The following is a 20426-nucleotide window of genomic DNA, read 5'->3' on the forward strand; positions in this document are numbered from 1 at the left end:
AAAAAAGAAAACGCTATAAAGAAATGATTCTTTTCAGATCATTGAAATTGAGGAGACAGAATTGGATTAAACTTATCTTGGTATTTTCTTTTGCAGAAAAGAATGCAAAGTTGCACGAGGAAAGAAAAACTCCGAAACGGCAAACAACATGGGTGAGTTTTTATTCACACAAAGCAATACCACGTCAATTATTGATGAATGTTTTTCGCTAGGATAGGATGTCCTTTCCTGACTCCCGTCAATGTGACCAACGTATATATATATTCATCACAAACTATCCTTTAGCAGTATCGATACAAAACCAAACAAGAAAATAAGCATTTTATTGACCAAATAAGTAAGAAACGCCTTTCAAATGCACCAGGCTCTTTCAAATGTACATATCAACTGCATAGTTGCCAGGTAAAATATAGCTTTTAAATGGTACCTATCTCGGTATCGAAAATGGCTTTCTTACACAATGATGTCAAAAGTATACTGTACAAATACCATAAATATTGGTAGATACACTATATATCTGACAAATCACCTAGGAGTATGTGGTTTTGACCAAAACCATTTTGTTCTGTCTTTATAGGTAAACATTGCAAACAGTGACCAGCACACAAACGGCCAATTTCCACCTATCGCCCACAAGAGCGGAGATTTCAAAACAAAAGCAAGTAGAGTGCATCACAAGCTCAGCCAGATCGATTCTTTCGAGAATTTCCAGGCTCCAATTCAGTCTCGATTCTCAAGTCACGAACAGAGGCAGTCATTTTCTGGGAAGATCCAGCGTAACAGCAGATACAGTGATTCAAAATCACATCATAATATTTCTGCAGAAGTCGCTAGCCCTATCGTTGACGAGTATCAAAGAAAGATTGAGAAATTGGCTGCTATGGAAGACCATTGGTGTGAGGTAGATTCAGGTTGTCACTCGTCACAAAGCGATGCATCATATGAGCTGAAAGATGACCATTTCGATACTGAAGAAGATGAAGATACAGCATCACAAAGTCCCGTTGTAGAACAATCTAAGTTGATTAACGAGAACACAATCTTAACTGAACAAAATTATGATCTGCCTCTGCACGTCAAATTGGAACAGGAATTTCCCCGATTTGATCATTGCAAGATAGATCGCCAATCTAACTCATTTGTTGACGACGATTGTATTCCGGAATACGACCCAACTGAGCCACAACCAACTTCAGTTCGAATTCCCATGGTCGTAAATGGCCAAATCTTCCCTCTCACTGTACATCGTGATAGTGAGCTTGCAGTGGCTTACAATCTCGTTGAATACTATGCCAACAAAAACCAACATATTGCCAAGAGAATCTGCACCATAAGAGCAAGGTTGGGTGCCAAGTTTCTTTTCCCTGTCTTTGTCCACAGTCGGGTTGTAAATATTCCTCTCGATGCGAAGGACAAAAATGTGAAAGCGTACAGGGAAATTTCGGCACTCAAATGTTTTCAATATGAGCAAATGAGTTAGATTGTGGCAAAGAATATCTTAAACTTATCTTTCTCTTTCTCTATAACATTATTGTATGTTAGGTTGATCTGAATGAGGATTTCTAAAAACCTTAAATCTTTGTCGTTTCTTGACTTGTCTTGTAGAAGGGTTTGTTGCACAAAATAGGACAACATCGAAGAAAATGTTACAAAATATAATGCCGCACAATATGTACCAGCAGTCTTGTTCTTGGCGAAATCATAAAGCATCAAAAGCAATATCAAAATTGTGAGGTAGCGTCTATGGGCTTGGATAAATGTGAAAACTCTAAAAGACTTTCAGGTCGTCATTTCTGCAATAAATGGTCAACCAATTATGGCCTGAAATCATCTGCTGAAATGTAGAACTTCCAGAAAACAGAAAACCGAAAACAACACAATGTAGAGAAATTTATTTTTTAAAAATAGAGTTCTGTTTCTAGAAGCATGAGGGAATGAGTCCTAAGACAATTCCTCACCTCAGAAAAACTTTGTACGTCAACGAGATGCTAAAGGAATTTCAGAAAATTCATTCATTGCATATGAAAACTGATTCAGAAATCATTTCAGAAAACCTACTCTGAGCCCATGAAATCAATTCAAATATCGAAATAATGTTCCACTTTAAATTCTTCTAAGAGAGTACAAATTTACCACATGTGTCTACGTCATGGAATTTCTGACTGCAAAAAACACAAAGACCAACAAGATCATTGCTTGGTTTGACTAAACCTCAAACCGTTTGATCGATAGCAACTTCGATCTACATGAATTCATGTAGTCAGCAAGTCAACAAAGCGAGTCAAATATATTGTAGAAGAGAGGACAATTCTCCTGTCAAAACTTTCACAATATTAAAAGTCAAATCATTGCAAGAAAATTACCGCATCAATAATCGTTTTCAATCGCTTGTGAACTATCGTTTTAACTGCAAAAACGCCTTCCTGAACATTCGTTTCTTGACAAACCCCATGAGCAAATATGCAACATGAAGCTAAACTGAAAAAATCAACTTATTCCAAATATATGCTTTAAAAAGTTCAGCTAATACTAGCTTTGATATTCATAGCATTTGTAGGCTTGAGTATACAGATGGACATGGTGATTACACATAGTATGCAGAACTTTTGAGAACTGGAGTAATTCATACAGTTAGACGTAAGATTGAGGATAATCCTCCATGGTTGAACAACGTCGTCGAACAATAATTTGGACTGAGATAAGATCGAGAAACCAGATCATTGCAGCTTTTCCTTACTACCTAAATCGAGGAAACTGAGACAAAGCAATGTTACCGTGATGGTGATCCTCGTTTCCATGATCTTTTCGAGTGGCGAGGATTTCTTTGTTACGTAAGATTAATTATAAGGCCACTATCAGGCAATAATTCATTGTGACGTCACGTTAATTGAGAACCTCAACGCATATAAAAGGAGTAGCAATCAGTCGATGAGTTGTCAGTTCAGCGACTACAGTAACTGCACTGGCTCATCAAAGAAATCGGAGTGAATTCGCAAACTTCAGTACGACGAAAAATACAGACATCTAATCGAAAAATTTAGCCAAGTCAGGGAATAAGATTATGGGAGCAGCGCTGTCAAAGTTCAAGAGGCCTGAAGGTAAACGTAGATGTCAATTTGCTGTATAAACAAGATAAATGGTTGCAAACTTTGTTATTCACGCGGAGGATTATGTTGCCAATTCCAAAACGTCGCTTACTAGCAAAAAAGAATTTCAGCCAGCAGTGATGAGTTTAAGAAATAAATGCAAAGGGAGAAAGTGTCATTAGAAATAAAGTTTCTAGAAAGCTTCTCAAATGCAGTCATGAAGAACAGAAAACATGGATCAAATTCTTTGAAATCAAAACAGATTGGCTGCACCATCAATAAAAATTGAATGATATATTTTTCTTCTAGTGTGACCATATTCAACCTCTACATTGTTTTGTAGCCTCTCAGACGAACAAACTTTCACAGCTAAAGAAACTTGCCAATATATTTCGAAAAAGAAATCTCACAGAAAGAGGTAAGAGATTCAGAATACTCTAAAAAAGAAAACGCTATAAAGAAATGATTCTTTTCAGATCATTGAAATTGAGGAGACAGAATTGGATTAAACTTATCTTGGTATTTTCTTTTGCAGAAAAGAATGCAAAGTTGCACGAGGAAAGAAAAACTCCGAAACGGCAAACATCATGGGTGAGTTTTTATTCACAGAAAGCAATACCACTTCAATTATTGATGAATGTTTTTTGCTAGGATAGGATGTCCTTTCCTGACTCCCGTCAATGTGACCAACGTATATATATATTCATCACAAACTATCCTTTAGCAGTATCGATACAAAACCAAACAAGAAAATAAGCATTTTATTGACCAAATAAGTAAGAAACGCCTTTCAAATGCACCAGGCTCTTTCAAATGTACATATCAACTGCATAGTTGCCAGGTAAAATATAGCTTTTAAATGGTACCTATCTCGGTATCGAAAATGGCTTTCTTACACAATGATGTCAAAAGTATACTGTACAAATACCATAAATATTGGTAGATACACTATATATCTGACAAATCACCTAGGAGTATGTGGTTTTGACCAAAACCATTTTGTTCTGTCTTTATAGGTAAACATTGCAAACAGTGACCAGCACACAAACGGCCAATTTCCACCTATCGCCCACAAGAGCGGAGATTTCAAAACAAAAGCAAGTAGAGTGCATCACAAGCTCAGCCAGATCGATTCTTTCGAGAATTTCCAGGCTCCAATTCAGTCTCGATTCGCAAGTCACGCACAGAGGCAGTCATTTTCTGGAAGGATCCAGCGTAACAGCAGATACACTGATTCAAAATCACATCATAATATTTCTGCAGAAGTCGCTAGCCCTATCGTTGACGAGTATCAAAGAAAGATTGAGAAATTGGCTGCCATGGAAGACCATTGGTGTGAGGTAGATTCAGGTTGCCACTCGTCACAAAGCCATGCATCAAATGAGCTGCAAGGTGATCATTTCGATACTGAAACATCGCTATATGACTACGAAGATGAAGATACAGCATCACAAAGTCCCGCTGTAGGACAATCTGAGTTGATTAACGAGAACACAATCTTAGCTGAACAAAATTATGATCTGCCTCTGCACGTCAAATTGGAACAGGAATTTCCCCGATTTGATCATTGCAAGATAGATCGCCAATCTAACTCATTTGTTGACGACGATTGTATTCCTGAATACGACCCAACTGAGCCACAACCAACTTTAGTTCGAATTCCCATGGTCGTAAATGGCCAAATCTTCCCTCTCACTGTACATCGTGATAGTGAGCTTGCAGTGGCTTACAATCTCGTTGAATACTATGCCAACAAAAACCAACATATTGCCAAGAGAATCTGCACCATAAGAGCAAGGTTGGGTGCCAAGTTTCTTTTCCCTGTCTTTGTCCACGGTCGGGTTGTAAATATTCCTCTCGATGCGAAGGACAAAAATGTGAAAGCGTACAGGGAAATTTCGGTACTCAAATGTTTTCAATATGAGCAAATGAGTTAGATTGTGGCAAAGAATATCTTAAACTTATCTTTCTCTACTTCCTATTTTATTAACATTATTGTATGTTAGGTTGATCTGAATGAGGATTTCTAAAAACCTTAAATCTTTGTCGTTTCTTGACTTGTCTTGTAGAAGGGTTTGTTGCACAAAATAGGACAACATCGAAGAAAATGTTACAAAATATAATGCCGCACAATATGTACCAGCAGTTTTGTTCTTGGCGAAATCATAAAGCATCAAAAGCAATATCAAAATTGTGAGGTAGCGTCTATGAGCCTGGATAAATGTGAAAACAGTAAAAGACTTTCAGGTCGGTATTTCTTCAATAAATGGTCGACCAATTATGGCCTGAAATCATCTGCTGGAATGTAGAACTTCCAGAAAACAGAAAACCGAAAACAACACAATGTAGAGAAATTTATTTGTTGAAAATAGAGTTCTGTTGCTAGAAACATGAAGAAATGAGTCCTAAGAAAATTCCTGACCTCAGAAAAACTTTGTTAGTCAACGAGATGCTAAAGGAATTTCAGAAAATTCATTCATTGCATATGAAAACTGATTCAGAAATCATTTCAGAGAAAACCTTCTCTGAGTCCATGAAATCAATTCAAATATCGAAATAATGTTCCACTTTAAATTCTTCTAAGAGAGTACAAATTTACCACATGTGTCTACGTCATGGAATTTCTGACTGCAAAAAACACAAAGACCAACAAGATCATTGTCTGGTTTGACTAAACCTCAAACCGTTTGATCGATAGCAACTTCGATCTACATGAATTCATGTAGTCAGCAAGTCAACAAAGCGAGTCAAATATATTGTAGAAGAGAGGACAATTATCCTGTCAAAACTTTCACAATATTAAAAGTCAAATCATTGCAAGAAAATTACCGCATCAATAATCGTTTTCAATCGCTTGTGAACTATCGTTTTAACTGCAAAAACGCCTTCCTGAGCATTCGTTTCTTGACAAACCCCATGAGCAAATATGCAACACGAAGCTAAACTGAAAAAATCAACTTATTCCGAATATATGCTTTAAAAAGTTCATCAAATAGTAGCTTTGATATTCATAGCATTTGTAGGCTTGAGTATACAGATGGACATGGTGATTACACATAGTATGCAGAACTTTTGAGCACTGGAGTAATTCATAAAGTTAGGGGTAATATTGAAGATAATTCTCCATGGTTGAACAACGTCGTCGAACAATGATTTGGACTGAGATAGGATCGAGAAACCAGATCATTGCAGCTTTTCCTTACTACCTAAATCGAGGAGACTGAGACAAAGCAATGGTACCGTGTTGGTGATCCTCGTTTCCATGATCTCTTCGAGTGGCGAGGATTTCTTTGTTACGTAAGATTAATTATAAGGCCACTATCAGGCAATAATTCATTGTGACGTCACGTTAATTGAGAATCTCAACGCATATAAAAGGAGAACCAATCAGTCGATGAGTTGTCAGTTCAGCGACTACAGTAACTGCACTGGCTCATCCGAGAGATCGGAGTGAATTCGCAAACTTCAGTACGACGAAAAATACAGACATCTAATCGAAAAATTTAGCCAAGTCAGGGAATAAGATTATGGGAGCAGCGCTGTCAAAGTTCAAGAGGCCTGAAGGTAAACTGAATATGTAGATTGCTTTATAAACAAGATAAATGGTTGCAAACTTTGTTATTCACGCGGAGGCTTATGTTGCCAATTCCAAAACGTCGCTTACTAGCAAAAAAGAATTTCAGTCAGCAGTGATAAGTTTAAGAAATAAATGCAAAGGGAGAAAGTGTCATTAGAAATATAGTTTCTAAGAAGCTTCTCAAATGCAGTCATAAAGAACAGAAAACATGGATCAAATTCTTTGAAATCAAAACAGATTGGCTACACCATCAATAAAAATTGAATGAGATATTTTTCTTCTAGTGTGACCATATTCAACCTCTACATTGTTTTGTAGCCTCTCAGACGAACAAACTTTCACAGCTAAAGAAACTTACTAATATATTTCGAAGAAGAAATCGCACAGAAAGAGGTAAGAAATTCAGAATACTCTAAAAAAGAATACGCTATAAAGAAATGATTCTTTCCAGATCATTGAAATTGAGGAGACAGAATTGGATTAAACTTCATCTTGGTATTTTCTTTTGCAGAAAAGAATGCAGAATTGCGTGAGGAGAGACAAACTCCGAGACGGCAAACATCAAGGGTGAGTTTTTATTCACAGAAAGCAATACCACTTCAATTATTGATGAATGTTTTTTGCTAGGATAGGATGTCCTTTCCTGACTCCCGTCAATGTGACCAACGTATATTCATCACAAACTAACCTTTAGCAGTATCGATACAAAACCAAACAAGAAAATAAGCATTTTATTGACCAAATAAGTAAGAAACGCCTTTCAAATGCACCAGGCTCTTTCAAATGTACATATCAACTGCATAGTTGCCAGGTAAAGTATAGCTATTAATTGGTACCTATCTCGGTATCGAAAATGGCTTTCTTACACAATGATGTCAAAAGTATACTGTACAAATACCATAAATATTGGTAGATACACTATATATCTGACAAATCACCTAGGAGTATGTGGTTTTGACCAAAACCATTTTGGTCTGTCTTTATAGGTAAACATTGCAAACAGTGACCAGCACACAAACGGCCAATTTCCACCTATCGCCCACAAGAGCGGAGATTTCAAAACAAAAGCAAGTAGAGTGCATCACAAGCTCAGCCAGATCGATTCTTTCGAGAATTTCCAGGCTCCAATTCAGTCTCGATTCGACAGTCATGCACAGAGGCAGTCATTTTCTGGAAGGATCCAGCGTAACAGCAGATACAGTGATTCAAAATCACATCATAATATTTCTGCAGAAGTCGCTAGCTCTGTCGTTGACGAGTATCAAAGAATGATTGAGAAATTGGCTGCTATGGAAGACCATTGGTGTGAGGTAGATTCAGGTTGTCACTCGTCACAAAGCCATGCATCATATGAGCTGAAAGATGACCATTTCGATACTGAAACATCGCTTTATGACTACGAAGATGAAGATACAGCATCACAAAGTCCCGCTGTAGGACAATCTAAGTTGATTAACGAGAACACAATCTTAGCTGAACAAAATTATGATCTGCCTCTGCACGTCAAATTGGAACAGGAATTTCCCCGATTTGATCATTGCAAGACAGACCGCCAATCTAACTCATTTGTTGACGACGATTGTATTCCTGAATACGACCCAACTGAGCCACAACCAACTTCAGTTCGAATTCCCATGGTCGTAAATGGCCAAATCTTCCCTCTCACTGTACATCGTGATAGTGAGCTTGCAGTGGCTTACATTCTCGTTCAATACTATGCCAACAAAAACCAACATATTGCCAAGAGAATCTGCACCATAAGAGCAAGGTTGGGTGCCAAGTTTCTTTTCCCTGTCTTTGTCCACGGTCGGGTTGTAAATATTCCTCTCGATGCGAAGGACAAAAATGTGAAAGCGTACAGGGAAATTTCGGCACTCAAATGTTTTCAATATGAGCAAATGAGTTAGATTGGCAAAGAATATCTTAAACTTATCTTTCTCTACTTCCTATTTTATCAACATTATTGTATGTTAGGTTGATTTGAATGAGGATTTCTGAAAACCTTAAATCTTTGTCGTTTCTCGACCAGTTCTGCTATGTGTAAAGTGATAAACGATCGAAGTGATAAACGATCGAAGTGATAAACGATCGAAGTGATAAACGATCGAAGTGAATAATGATTCTGAGAAGACATAGAAGTTGGAAAAACAAAAATTGTTTCAGCAAAACATTGCTACGATTCTAGGGCTGTTGTTTTCCAGGGTTTAGTAAAAGTAGTTGGGACAATTGGACAGCCTCCGAAGCCTCTGCATGTCACTGAGTGACTTCAAAAGAGGTAGCGTGAAAACTTCTGAGAAAGAATCTTGAAATTTTTCATTATTCTGCACAAAATACTCAAAAAACGATACACTATCCTTAATAAGTTATTTTATTCATGAAATGCACAGAGAGTTTATCATAAAGCCATCCTTTTTTATTGTTTGACACAGTTTAAATAGTATGTTAACTTTAAAGGCAAGTAAATTTAGTATCTGGACGCTAAACTTTTAAAATTTTGAAATTGTATTGCTTCTAACAATTACCCTATCAATTTGCTCTTACCCGGTCTCAATATTCAATTGATGCTCTGAAATTCAATAACAAAATTCTGAAGAATCGACGGACTTACTGATAAATTTGTTGGTGTGATCTTTAGATGGGCCGACTCCAGAACTAGGTGTACGACCTCTGTGGCGGCGCAATAATGTAGCTGCATTCACTTCAATTCGCCAGCTGCATAAGGATTTCTCAAATGTGCATGTTTCCGAGTGATTTTCTGGAGAAAAAATAAAAATAAAAAAATTCAAAAAAATACTTGATCTCTTTTCAAAAACTTGAAAAAACTAAAACTTGAAGCAGCTCTAGAAGCTGTTGTCACGCAAAATAGGTCCTAAAAAATATTTCCTTTTTTTCTTAAAAACACTCCTGCAGCTATTTGCCTTAAATGCCCTATCTACATAGAAAATAGTTCTTAGCAATGAAACCCAATACAAAGTATTTCTTCTACACTTCTCCGCATACTACATTTCTTCCCTTCAAATCCCCTACTTCTACACAACCCCCCCCCCCCCCGTTGATATCTATTACCTATACCTCACTCCACAGTCTACTTCCTCTCACTCCCTGCACGTTATTCCATTCAAAAAATTTGCAATTACCAGAGAGCATTGAAAAACTTGGGCGTAATAAAAACTTGATTTCATTCTCTAGGCAGTGATTTCAATTTGAACTTCTTCTGTTAGCTTACACGAGGTTCTATTCATTCATCTCAAAACCCTTATCCAATATTGGAAATTAAAATGAGGCAAGGCGTTCCATGTGACAATAAACATTCTATTGACGGAAAGCATACTCACTGCAATTCATCTCATCACTGCCGTCAAAGCAATCCGCATTGAGGTTGCAGACTAGCGAAGAAGAGATATCCTCGCCACTATGGCAAACGAAAATATCGGATCGATTGCTTGGGACTGCAAAAAGGAAAAGATTGTCTAGTGAAAAATATTCTTAGATTATGTTATAGGGAGAATATATGGAAATGAAAGGCATAAGTAAAAAGAAAATAAAGAAAACGGAGGACAATTGCTTTTGTATCTGTATTTATAGTTGCTGCTATCAAGCTTCTGAAGGAGGTTTCTAGAAAACTGAGACGCTAAACTTACCAGGCAGTGTCCTGGTACTACCTCTCGATGTAACCACACCTCGGGATTACCACACATGGAGTAAAGTCTCGTCATGTCATTGACTCGAACCACAGACAGTAACTAAGGAAGCGGGGGGCGGCTTTAGCTCCCCCAATTATTTCAAACATTTACTTAAAACCATGCACAAAGTCGGCCTACTCTTGGTTTTTTCTCCCTTGATTTTTCTCGCTCTCCAAAGGGCTTTAGCTCCCTCAATCTGCAATAGGCTCTACCGCCCTAGGTTCTCAGCCATCCTCACACCTAAGTTTCTGATATGTGTTTTGATACGGCAAAATAATTGATTTGGAAAATGTGTGATACGTGCTTTGATGCAACAAGACTATTTTTATGCAATATGCCGGATAGCACTCTTCTTCGAGAGTGAAAATGTTTGTCCAGCAATGCTAATTCAAGGCAAAGAATTCTTCAAACCTCATATCTTGGTAACACCCAATTACCACAATTCATACTATATTTAAGCTTACTATGGTAGTCAGTTCCTAATGATCAGCCCTCCCTGCCCAAAGCAAAGTAATGCACTTTTGCAACAGTTTGAAACTGTTATGAGGAGGTTCACACACAAGGCGGGTAGGTCAAGTGAACCATGAGTACTCGGTACTACGGACGAATGGCTGATAATGAAATAAGACACAGAGGTCTATGTGTCAAACGAAAGCTCTCTATTCTCTATCTGTGCAACAGAAATTTGAATAAAATAAATTTGAATAAAATAAGAGTTCCTGGAAACAAACCATGTGTGTGATTGCGAAAGAGGCATTCAGGTGAGAAGGATATATTAGCCAGATTGAAGAACCCATGGTAGCTTGGGCCTGTGACATCAATCCGGATCTAAATAGAGAAAAAGATACATGAGCGGTGACTTTAACAGGAAAAAAGCTACAATCCAGCAAGTGTAGACTTCGTAAGCAAGAGATAAACATGTCTGGGAGATCAAATCATATGCGCAGGCACATAACGTCAGACAGTGATGGTAATAATAATAATAATAATAACTACTACAGCAGGCATCAAACAACTTTTCAAAGATATCAATGTTAGTTTAAAAAGTTTGACCACCAACTGCCTCCCTCCTGAAAATTGTTGATGCCTTTTCTGCGTTCCTTTAGCAGCTTACAATGGCAAAATGTTTACATTAAGCCATTTAACGTCAAAACTTAACGTTAAAATGGGGGGAGTTGGATATACTAAAAATATGCTTTGATATATTGTTCGAAGAAAGTACGCACCCTAAAATTGCCGCGAGTACGTAAGATAAGGTTCTGTCTTGCCCAGCCTTGCCGGTGCGGGGTGCTGATCGAATGGATTACCCTGTCGGTGTTGCTTGTGAGCGAGAAAACCCGCAGAATTCCTCTCCAGTATCTGCTTGTTTGATACGAAAAGCGCAACACACAAGTGACGTTGGGGGAGCCTTCCGAACGAAAAAATAGGTTAAATAACATGCGGAATTGTACATTGCAAAGAAAAGGTAATGGCTACAATGCAATAAGGAAAAAGCACTCTCAAAAATGCAAAATGTGTTTTGACAAAGCAGAAATTGCTGCAATAAATTCTTAAAATCGAATCTACTGTATGGTTCTTTATAAATAGGGGAACACCAGTTAAGAGTAATTTTTAAGCATTGTTAGAAATCAACTTGTATTCTTGGAGGTATATAAAACATTTTCAGTAAAATTGGTTCCTTTTCCCGCTGTTTTTACTTACTCGTATAATACTGGTCTGCTGTTCATTAACTACGACCCCTCAGTCATTATGACACAAAGATAACTTCACGCAAGTTTCACAAAAAAAACGAAGAAGCCTTTCGTAAACAGAAGAAGAAACTAGTCAAATACCTTCAATGGTATCTTTTAACAGCAATTTTCCCTGATCATTTGTATGAAGAGAATGTGAATTGTCGGCTTTCAAATAGTAGTGATTGCCTTCTGAAAGAAAAAAAATTAATGTTTCTGCTTCATAACACCTTCCAAATTTTCGTGCTTGATTGAAACTTGAACAATTTTATCAAAACTTTGGAAAGCCTTCTCTACAAATCATCAACCATCATTTCGTTGGAAGGAAAGAAAGAAAGGAAACAACTTCAGCCAATACAAAAGGTTGGATTTTTAAATGCCAAGACAACATTCAAGGGAAGTGACACTTCAAAATTGCATGGTATTGAGGCCCTTATTTTCCCTGCTGATTCTAGATTTCATGTTTCTCGCCGATGTCACACATTCACTATCAAAAGCTTGAATCATTAATATTAGACCCAAACAAGGGTAATAACGAAGAGAAATAGAGTTCTGAAGTGAATAACGTCATGGTTTTGACATTTTGAACTGGATCGCAAGGATCACATTCCCTGAAAGAGCATTGTAAAATATCTTCAAATTTGCTGTGTTACAAATTGGCTGAGATAATTACAGATGAGCATGGGCTTTTTCTCAATCAAATCACTGTAGTTTGGTCTTGTTAAAAAATTAATGAACCAGGCCAAAACAACACTTATGCAAGCAATATCTTCGTGGTAAAAAATTTAAAACGTCTTTGTAAAAGCAAACATTTGAGTCAAAGTGAAGATTTTCGTCTGAAACTCTTCAGAGTATAAAACATGGTAACATTTTCAATAGCCAAGCGGCAATGGTTGGGCAACCAAAAAAGTCAAGTGCTCGCGTTTCTGATTGACCTATTTCGATCCAGAACTGGGTAAATACAAAACAAATATTTTCTAGTGTATTGTTTTGATAAATGTTCTGAAGTTTTGAGGAAGAATGTCAGAAGAAAAGCTTTACTATGGCTCAAAATGTTGACTTTTTACAAAGCCACCAATACTCTTAATTACTATGTAAGCTCGTTTCTTTAACTTGCTTTTTACTTGTCAACAAATAAAAGACTTTGCAATTACACAGATATTTCATTGTGTTTTTTCAGACTATGTAGGCAAACATTTTAAAATTACATTGCTTCTATGACGTCACATTTTGGTATTCTATCACTAGTTCAAATTTGATCCACTTTGGATTGTTGGGCCGTCGCATTTTCAGGCTTTGGGTTTACTGACAAATTCTGTCTCATTAAAAGACTGCAATGGCGTTAAGTCTACCACCCTATGTAGTCACCTGTAATTCAATTTATTAGAAAAATTACAGAAATAGTGTGGTATACGAACCTCTTGATTTTGTGCGCTGCCATTCTAAATTGGTATGCTTAGATGGTATCCAATTGCAGAAATCGTTTTGAAAATCACATCTTTTGTATTCTATGCAGTCCTCTTCATCTTCACTCCCTGGACAATCCTTATGGAAGTCACATCTATGATTGCGATCGTAACACTTTAGGCTTCCAGCGCCACTGGTACAGGTGTTGTGGGTAAGACGGGGACATGTCATGATATAATCTGTAAAAAGATGATACCAGCTTTAAGATAGTAAGATAGTAAGACAATCTTTCAAAGAATGGACCGTCCTTAATTATATCATAAACGTATATCATACCTAAACGTAACGTATAACAATTGAAGAGCATGACAAAATCTTCATTAAAATAATAGACAGAGATGGAACAGAATCTGATCTTTATATTTATAAAGAAGACAAAGTATTCCACTTTATTAGCATACGATACGCAAAAAGATGCCTTCTGACTTATGTATTGACATTCTTGTAGAACGCTGATCGAGTTGACAAAAATCCACATGATATTTCTATGGATGTTTAAATATGAACAAAAAGGCATTTTCATATTCTAGATTTATCAAATTATCCAAGCGCTTTAAATATTTTATATTTCTCGTGAGATTTTACCAGCTTTTTGGGCTTCCCCTCTTTTTGAAAAGTAAAAAAGGAGACTGGAAGTTGCAATCTAGGAGGAACGGTGTTACAGCTACAATACAAGAGGGAAAGATAAACAGACTATATGAACGGTACAGAACCATACAGGTTGTGCAAATGCAAGATAACTTTATCCTGATAAAGTTGGGATTAAAAGAGTTCTAAACTAGCATTGTATACAAAACATTCTAGTGGCAACGCTGGGTATACCTGATTTGCATCTCCAGAAGGTAGCATAAATGCAGCCAGTTGAATTGTGGCAGCTGCTTGAATTAGAGAGCGTGTTGTTGCTCAAAAGGCAAGTCTTCTGGCCTGACTTAAAACCTCTTGCTACCAAGGTGCTATTTGCCAAACCGTTGCATCCAAGATATCTGCAAGCTGCTAGTGCTGAAAGAGGTAGGACATGGTAAGCAGAGAGAATTGAAGATCCCACAGAACGTAGAAGACTCAAGGTAAAACAGATTTCAATGTGGTTTGCTTTGAATAACACGTTCCAAAGTATAGACACATTTTATATTTTTAAAATATAATACATCTGTTTCACATGACTGTAAACTGTCTAAGTGTAAAGCTTCCCACCCTCTTTGCAAAATCGTTTGATATTTTCCTTAGATACACAAAAATTCAAAAATGTTAATACCTACGTCAATATTTGATATCGTCTCATTAATGTTTTGAAGATCTATGTCTATGGGGTTTATCGTTGTTTCAACACTCGTCTTTTGGCATTCAAGGATGCAGTACTAAGAAAGCTTGGGCCCAGCCTCTTTGTTAATACCAAAGATAGCCAAGTTTTTTTTTGTTAATGCTAAAAGGTAGGCAAGACCCCCCCCCCCCCCCTTTGATAAAGTTATAGGCAGGAAAACATTACAACCGCACGGCCACTGACCGGAGGAGGGTCCACAAAAGACAATAGAAGCTCATATGACACACCCAAGCCACGCCCACTTTCTATTGTTTTGTGAGGAATGTTTGCCTTCTGGGACGTTTTTATCTAGAGGAAAGTTAACAACTTTTCAAGACTCTGGTTATAGGAAAGCCATTTGTTCCCATTTTCTTTAGCATTTCACATCGTGCTCATTTCCAGAATATGATAAGTCTACCAGAGTAAGACTGTCCGTAAAATTAACATACCCTTGTCTTTATCGCAAACAATTGACCAGCTGTTGCCTGTCTTCTCGTAAAACACACCCTCTGGAAAATTGTATTTGGGTAATGACTGCGGCTTGACAATTTTAATTGGCGTTAGCTCTGAAAGAAAAATAAATCCAAACCTTTCATTTCTTGCACTAAACGTTACGGTACAGACATTGCTTGACGCTCAGTTTATGGAACTACAGTTTGATGTAGAGATCTTTCCTTTTGAGTTGATACAATTTATTACAGAAGCAGATGCGATAGAGGAAAAATCAAAAGTCGGGAATATAGGCGCTTTTACGAAATTGGCTTTCTGAAAAGGGGACACAACGATTTTCAAGGTGAAGGCGACAGCTCTACTAAGACGTTTGAGACCAAAGCTGAGCTACGGGAAAGAAAAATTGATTGGATATCTTATAGGAAATATTTTGCAGTCCAGCTTCTGCAGTCTATGCATCAAAGGGATTTGAGCACATAAGGAAAAGGTTTTATGACAGTGCAGTTACGGTATGTAACCCCTTCATTCAATTCGCGAACTAAACAAATTTTTTTTGTGTCGGTAAAGTAGTACGACTTCCTCGATGATCAGCACCAATGGAAATAATATTTTTGCTGTAGTTAGGAAATTTTGAACGCATTCATTTTATATATATTTTGTCTTCAATGTATCTTATTTGTTGAAGGATAATAAAAAACAAAAATAGCCAAAATATTCTAAATGAAAATAAGTCAGAACAGGAGTCTTTCGAGGGCTTTACGTTCCATACGATGGATAAGACACTTGAAGGCATTGAGTCATATTAATAGGCCTTCTCTATAGGGGGTTTTATGGCAAAAGCATTCGGCAAGCCGGATGAAATCTTGTTGCGGGCCTGAGTAGGCCCACGGGCCGGAGGTTAAGAATGGCTGCTATAGGGTACTCTATGGTTTCGGCATAAATCAGTACGAGGCGAGTTCATGTGATCAGTGCTAAGCCCACCAATAGGATTGCAGCACGAAAGTCATGACTCGAATTATTTGGGTGTATCTACTCCTATTATTATGACCCAATGCCTTTAAGTTATCTCATGGCACTTGCGCTAGAAGCCATCAGTAGCACGTGGGACAGTTCAGCGTGGGCTTCGAGATGAAACATAAATCCTTAAAAAGATTATCTTTACCTTGTGTAAAACAGCCTTCGGTGAACATGACGTCATCTAGAGCTATTATCCCATCCACATAATGCGAACTTCCAGTAATCTCCACCTGCAATAGAGAACTTTATTAACTAACTTCCTACACGAAAACACGCACGCGCGAATAGTCGATTTGAACCCTTTCGACGAGTTATAGTTATCGTTAAATATCAAGACTCTGGTTTTTGGTGTCAGCAGGTTAAATTTTATCAAAATTATCATTCAGACTTTTTGGCCTCCGACTGTTGAAATCTTGGACGTTAGAGACCGAAATGAAAACTATGATATATTTTGGAAAAATAAGTAAACAATCAATGTTTAGCCGGCATATGTAAATAGTTACATCAGCCATCAAAACATCCCCATTTAAAATGGAAGGAATATAACTAGAACTGACTTAAAGACTTGTAAGTACATATCTACATTTCCTTCATATCTATTCTAAGGGTACACTATGGTTTATGGGTAAGACAATCATATTGTCCCTCGTGATATCATTCAGATTTCCTTCCTAGTTTGGTTCATGAATTGCACAATGTCATAAAAAGACCCATGATTCTGTTTCATTCAATAACAGATAGGTCAATTCATTGAAAATAGGCATAGAATTAATTGAAGATACTCTCACCTGAAAATCAACATCGCTATTTAGCGTCACTTCGCCTCTTTTCCAATAATGATCTCGAATCGAAGCACGGAATAAACGCACACGTGAAATACCATCCATTTTTTTAATAACCTTTTCTACTTTAAGGTAAAGGTAATAATAATCTATATCCCTTATCACCTTGTAGTAGAAAACCATCTGAAAAAGAAAAGCCGAAAACTTATATGTACACAGTCTGATGTACAAATAAGGTAAAACCAAATGAATCTAGGCACTTTCTTTTATAATTCTAAAAAAATCAGTTACATTTTTGTAAGTCATAAAAAGATGGGCAATGAAAATGTGATGATACAAGCTCTGGCCAAATTGTTTACCTTAATTTTGTAAAAAATGGTATTAAATAAAATCCTTTTCACTGGAGAGGGCAAGAGATAGTTGAATTCGACCTTGAGAATTAATTGTGGTGTACAAAAGAATTCTACATTGTTTGTAGCAATAATATTATAAAACATACCTTACAAGAGCCATTTGCTGGTCTGAATAATGGTGAGACTAGCTTCCCAGCATCACCAAATCTCACCCAAGTTAGTGCTAGAACTGCAACTGAGCCTATGAAAAATAGGTTGTTAGAGTTAGTTTGATTAGTGCAATAGAAGGTGCTAGCCATCTAATAAATTTGCCTGCTTCTCTGGGAAATATATAAGGCATCAATATAGAAGAACTAGAAGGACCTAAGCAAGAGGCAGATTATTTGGGGGCAGAGTGTTATCTCACAAAATATCAAAGAATACAATAACTCTTTATAAATTATTTGTGATCCTTGGCCCGCAAGCCCCAATATATGCTAGGGACTGGAGTAAGGAAAGACATAAATCACTTCCCTAAATAAGCAGAGCTTTCTGAAAATGCAAGTTAATGTAGTGAAGATTCTCTTGAAACTCTTCTAGTTTTTTTCTGAAAACAGAGGTGCTCAGCCATAATTCATTTGCACTACCCCCCCCCCCCCCAATTGGTACCTAGTTTCAACAGCACTGGATATATGTAAGGATGCATGTTGCAATAACTGAAATATACTATATAAAGTATAAGAGACCAGTAATTTAATCTACAGAATATAAATCCAAATGAATCAATCTTACCATTGACACTGTCTTTTGTATGATCTTTGATTTTGTACGGACTGTCAGCACTGTGTTTCCAACCAAACCCATTGACATCAACTTTGTACCAATCACATAAACCATCTTCAAAATCACATGACCATTTTGGCACATACTGACCTAAAGAAAATTAAATAAAAACTTCAAAGAGTAATACACTCAGCATAGGTTTTTGCTTAGCAGCTAAATGTCTTTTGAGTGCCAGGAATATTCTTAAAAGAGACCCAAATAAACAATATATGGGAAATATATGGGATAATAAGAGGTCCAAATAAACAAGTTTCCTTCCGTCAGTATTAACTTAACTCGAACTGTTATGGCAATCCAATAAAAGCTATGAAAAACCCATTAGGAAACTTAAAGACAAAATTATCGGGGTGGAAAACAGCTGGTATTCTCTTGCTTAATGCCACCCCACCACCCTTTGGCTATGGGCCTGGGTTGATTTGCCAGATTGGCTGTTAATCATAATGTTTCTATCTCATTCTTTTAGTTAAAATGCTTGACTTTTTTCAGAGTTCTCAAAATCTAACATGGTAGTATAGTAAAAGAGAAATTTGTTTAGCCAATCATATGGTGCACATCAATAATGATATTTTGGCCATGAGGGCCATGGAATTTTCATGTTTTATTAACAGGGTTTTAAATATATTTAGCATCAGTATTTATAAAAAGCTTCTACATGGTTTCAAACAAAAGCTGGATCTGCTTTTCACAAATTTTTTATTTGATCATGAAACCATTCTAGGTAAAACAAATATCAACCTTATGGAAATAAACTAAAGTTAAAGCAAATTGCTAGACTTAATCCAAGAGACAATGAATGAGAACTCGGTCAAGTTGATAATCTACATTTGAAGTTAATATTCAAAGTGTCAATCTACTGCCTTGATGTACAAGCTATTCATCATATATATACATTTTTATTTCAATCTTATAAATTTCCCTGAAGAAAACATAAACCTCAAGATTTTGCACTTTGGGCGATCTGAAATAATCATGGTGAAATTAAAAATCTGTTTTTGCCATTAGAAAATCTTTTACAGTAGACTCTGGCTATAGGCACAACTAATTGTAAAGACTGCCTCGTTGAATATCTCTTGTTTGGGCAAATTTTGCCATCATTTGTCATTTATGAGAGTGAATTATAAAGAAAGGCAACTGCACAATAAATAGTTTTGCACTTGAGTCCATTTGAAAGGAAAGGAAAGGAAAGGAAAGGAAAGGAAAGGAAAGGAAAGGAAAGGAAAGGAAAGGAAAGGAAAAGGGAAGTGCAGAAAAAGGAATGTACTGTAGTATTTTTATAGGAACCTAAAACATATTTACTCAAGGCTGGACCTTGAATAGAGTTTGGTCTCAAATAAATGCTGAGAAAATATTTCTAGTTCAGAAATAAACAGAGATGCATTTATTCAATCTTCACAAAGCAAAATAATGTTTAAAATAACATTTATCAAACTTAAACCATTTTCTCAAATGATATTATCTCAAATAATATGATTTATAAGATTTGTACAAGAGGAAATACCACAAATCTGATGATATTCTTAACTTGATTCTATATCCATTTTTAAGACCACGTCTACAAGAATACTTTTTCAGATGAATAATTATTTATCATGCCATACCTATTATGTACCATCTACATGAAAGGGTAAATCTGTTATCAAAAATAAAAACATATACAAAAACAGTTTTGAGAGGGAAATCATTTGAAAATGCAATGATATTTGAAAACGCAATGACATTTGAAAACGCATTGATATTTGAAGACGCAATGATGTTTGAAACCACAATCATATTTGAAAACGCAATGACATTTTAAAATGCATGGTTTCTGCATGATGTTTGATTTGTTTTCATAAAGATAAAAACGCAAAATGAATCACTATCAGTTTTCAATATATAACCAAAAGAATTTCTCAATTTTCAAAGCTTCAGCAGTTCAAGGGGCACACTAAAAGAAATGATAGCCACTGTTTCTCCATTAGCTAGTGACATGCTTCTTACTACCAAAAATTCCTGTGTATGTTAAATTTGTGTACCAAAATCAAAGTTTTATCAAGTTGGTTTGTTTAAATGCTCTACTTGGGTGAGGATACAGATAAAATAAATAAAATATAAATAAAATAAAACAAATATATGGAATGCAACTATATTTCATGGAGCAAATATATGGATGAGGCAATCAC

The 20426-nt window shown here is 36.5% G+C and overlaps 1 protein-coding gene across 3 annotated transcripts in view; it reads right to left on the reverse strand.

Annotated features, from left to right (window-relative positions):
- Positions 1-20426, reverse strand: part of LOC135696597 (uncharacterized) — a 47302-nt gene that overhangs the window by 25059 nt on the left and 1817 nt on the right. For all 3 annotated transcript variants that reach the window (XR_016144870.1, XM_089113756.1, XM_089113757.1), the window contains 12 exons: positions 18214-18354; positions 17589-17683; positions 17096-17272; positions 16453-16537; positions 15290-15406; positions 14366-14542; positions 13495-13722; positions 12179-12268; positions 11573-11754; positions 11078-11174; positions 9999-10112; positions 9272-9418 (listed from right to left, as the gene is read on the reverse strand). Coding sequence is in view for 2 of the 3 variants with exons in the window: in XM_089113756.1 (XP_088969882.1) it covers positions 9272-9418; positions 9999-10112; positions 11078-11174; positions 11573-11754; positions 12179-12268; positions 13495-13722; positions 14366-14542; positions 15290-15406; positions 16453-16537; positions 17096-17272; positions 17589-17683; positions 18214-18354 (1650 nt within the window). In the remaining variant the exon portion in view is untranslated. The remainder of the gene's footprint in view (positions 1-9271; positions 9419-9998; positions 10113-11077; positions 11175-11572; positions 11755-12178; positions 12269-13494; positions 13723-14365; positions 14543-15289; positions 15407-16452; positions 16538-17095; positions 17273-17588; positions 17684-18213; positions 18355-20426) is intronic.

Source organism: Rhopilema esculentum, chromosome 18 (genome assembly GCF_057945365.1).
Source record: "Rhopilema esculentum isolate cy_ngs chromosome 18, ASM5794536v1, whole genome shotgun sequence".
NCBI lineage: Eukaryota > Metazoa > Cnidaria > Scyphozoa > Rhizostomeae > Rhizostomatidae > Rhopilema > Rhopilema esculentum.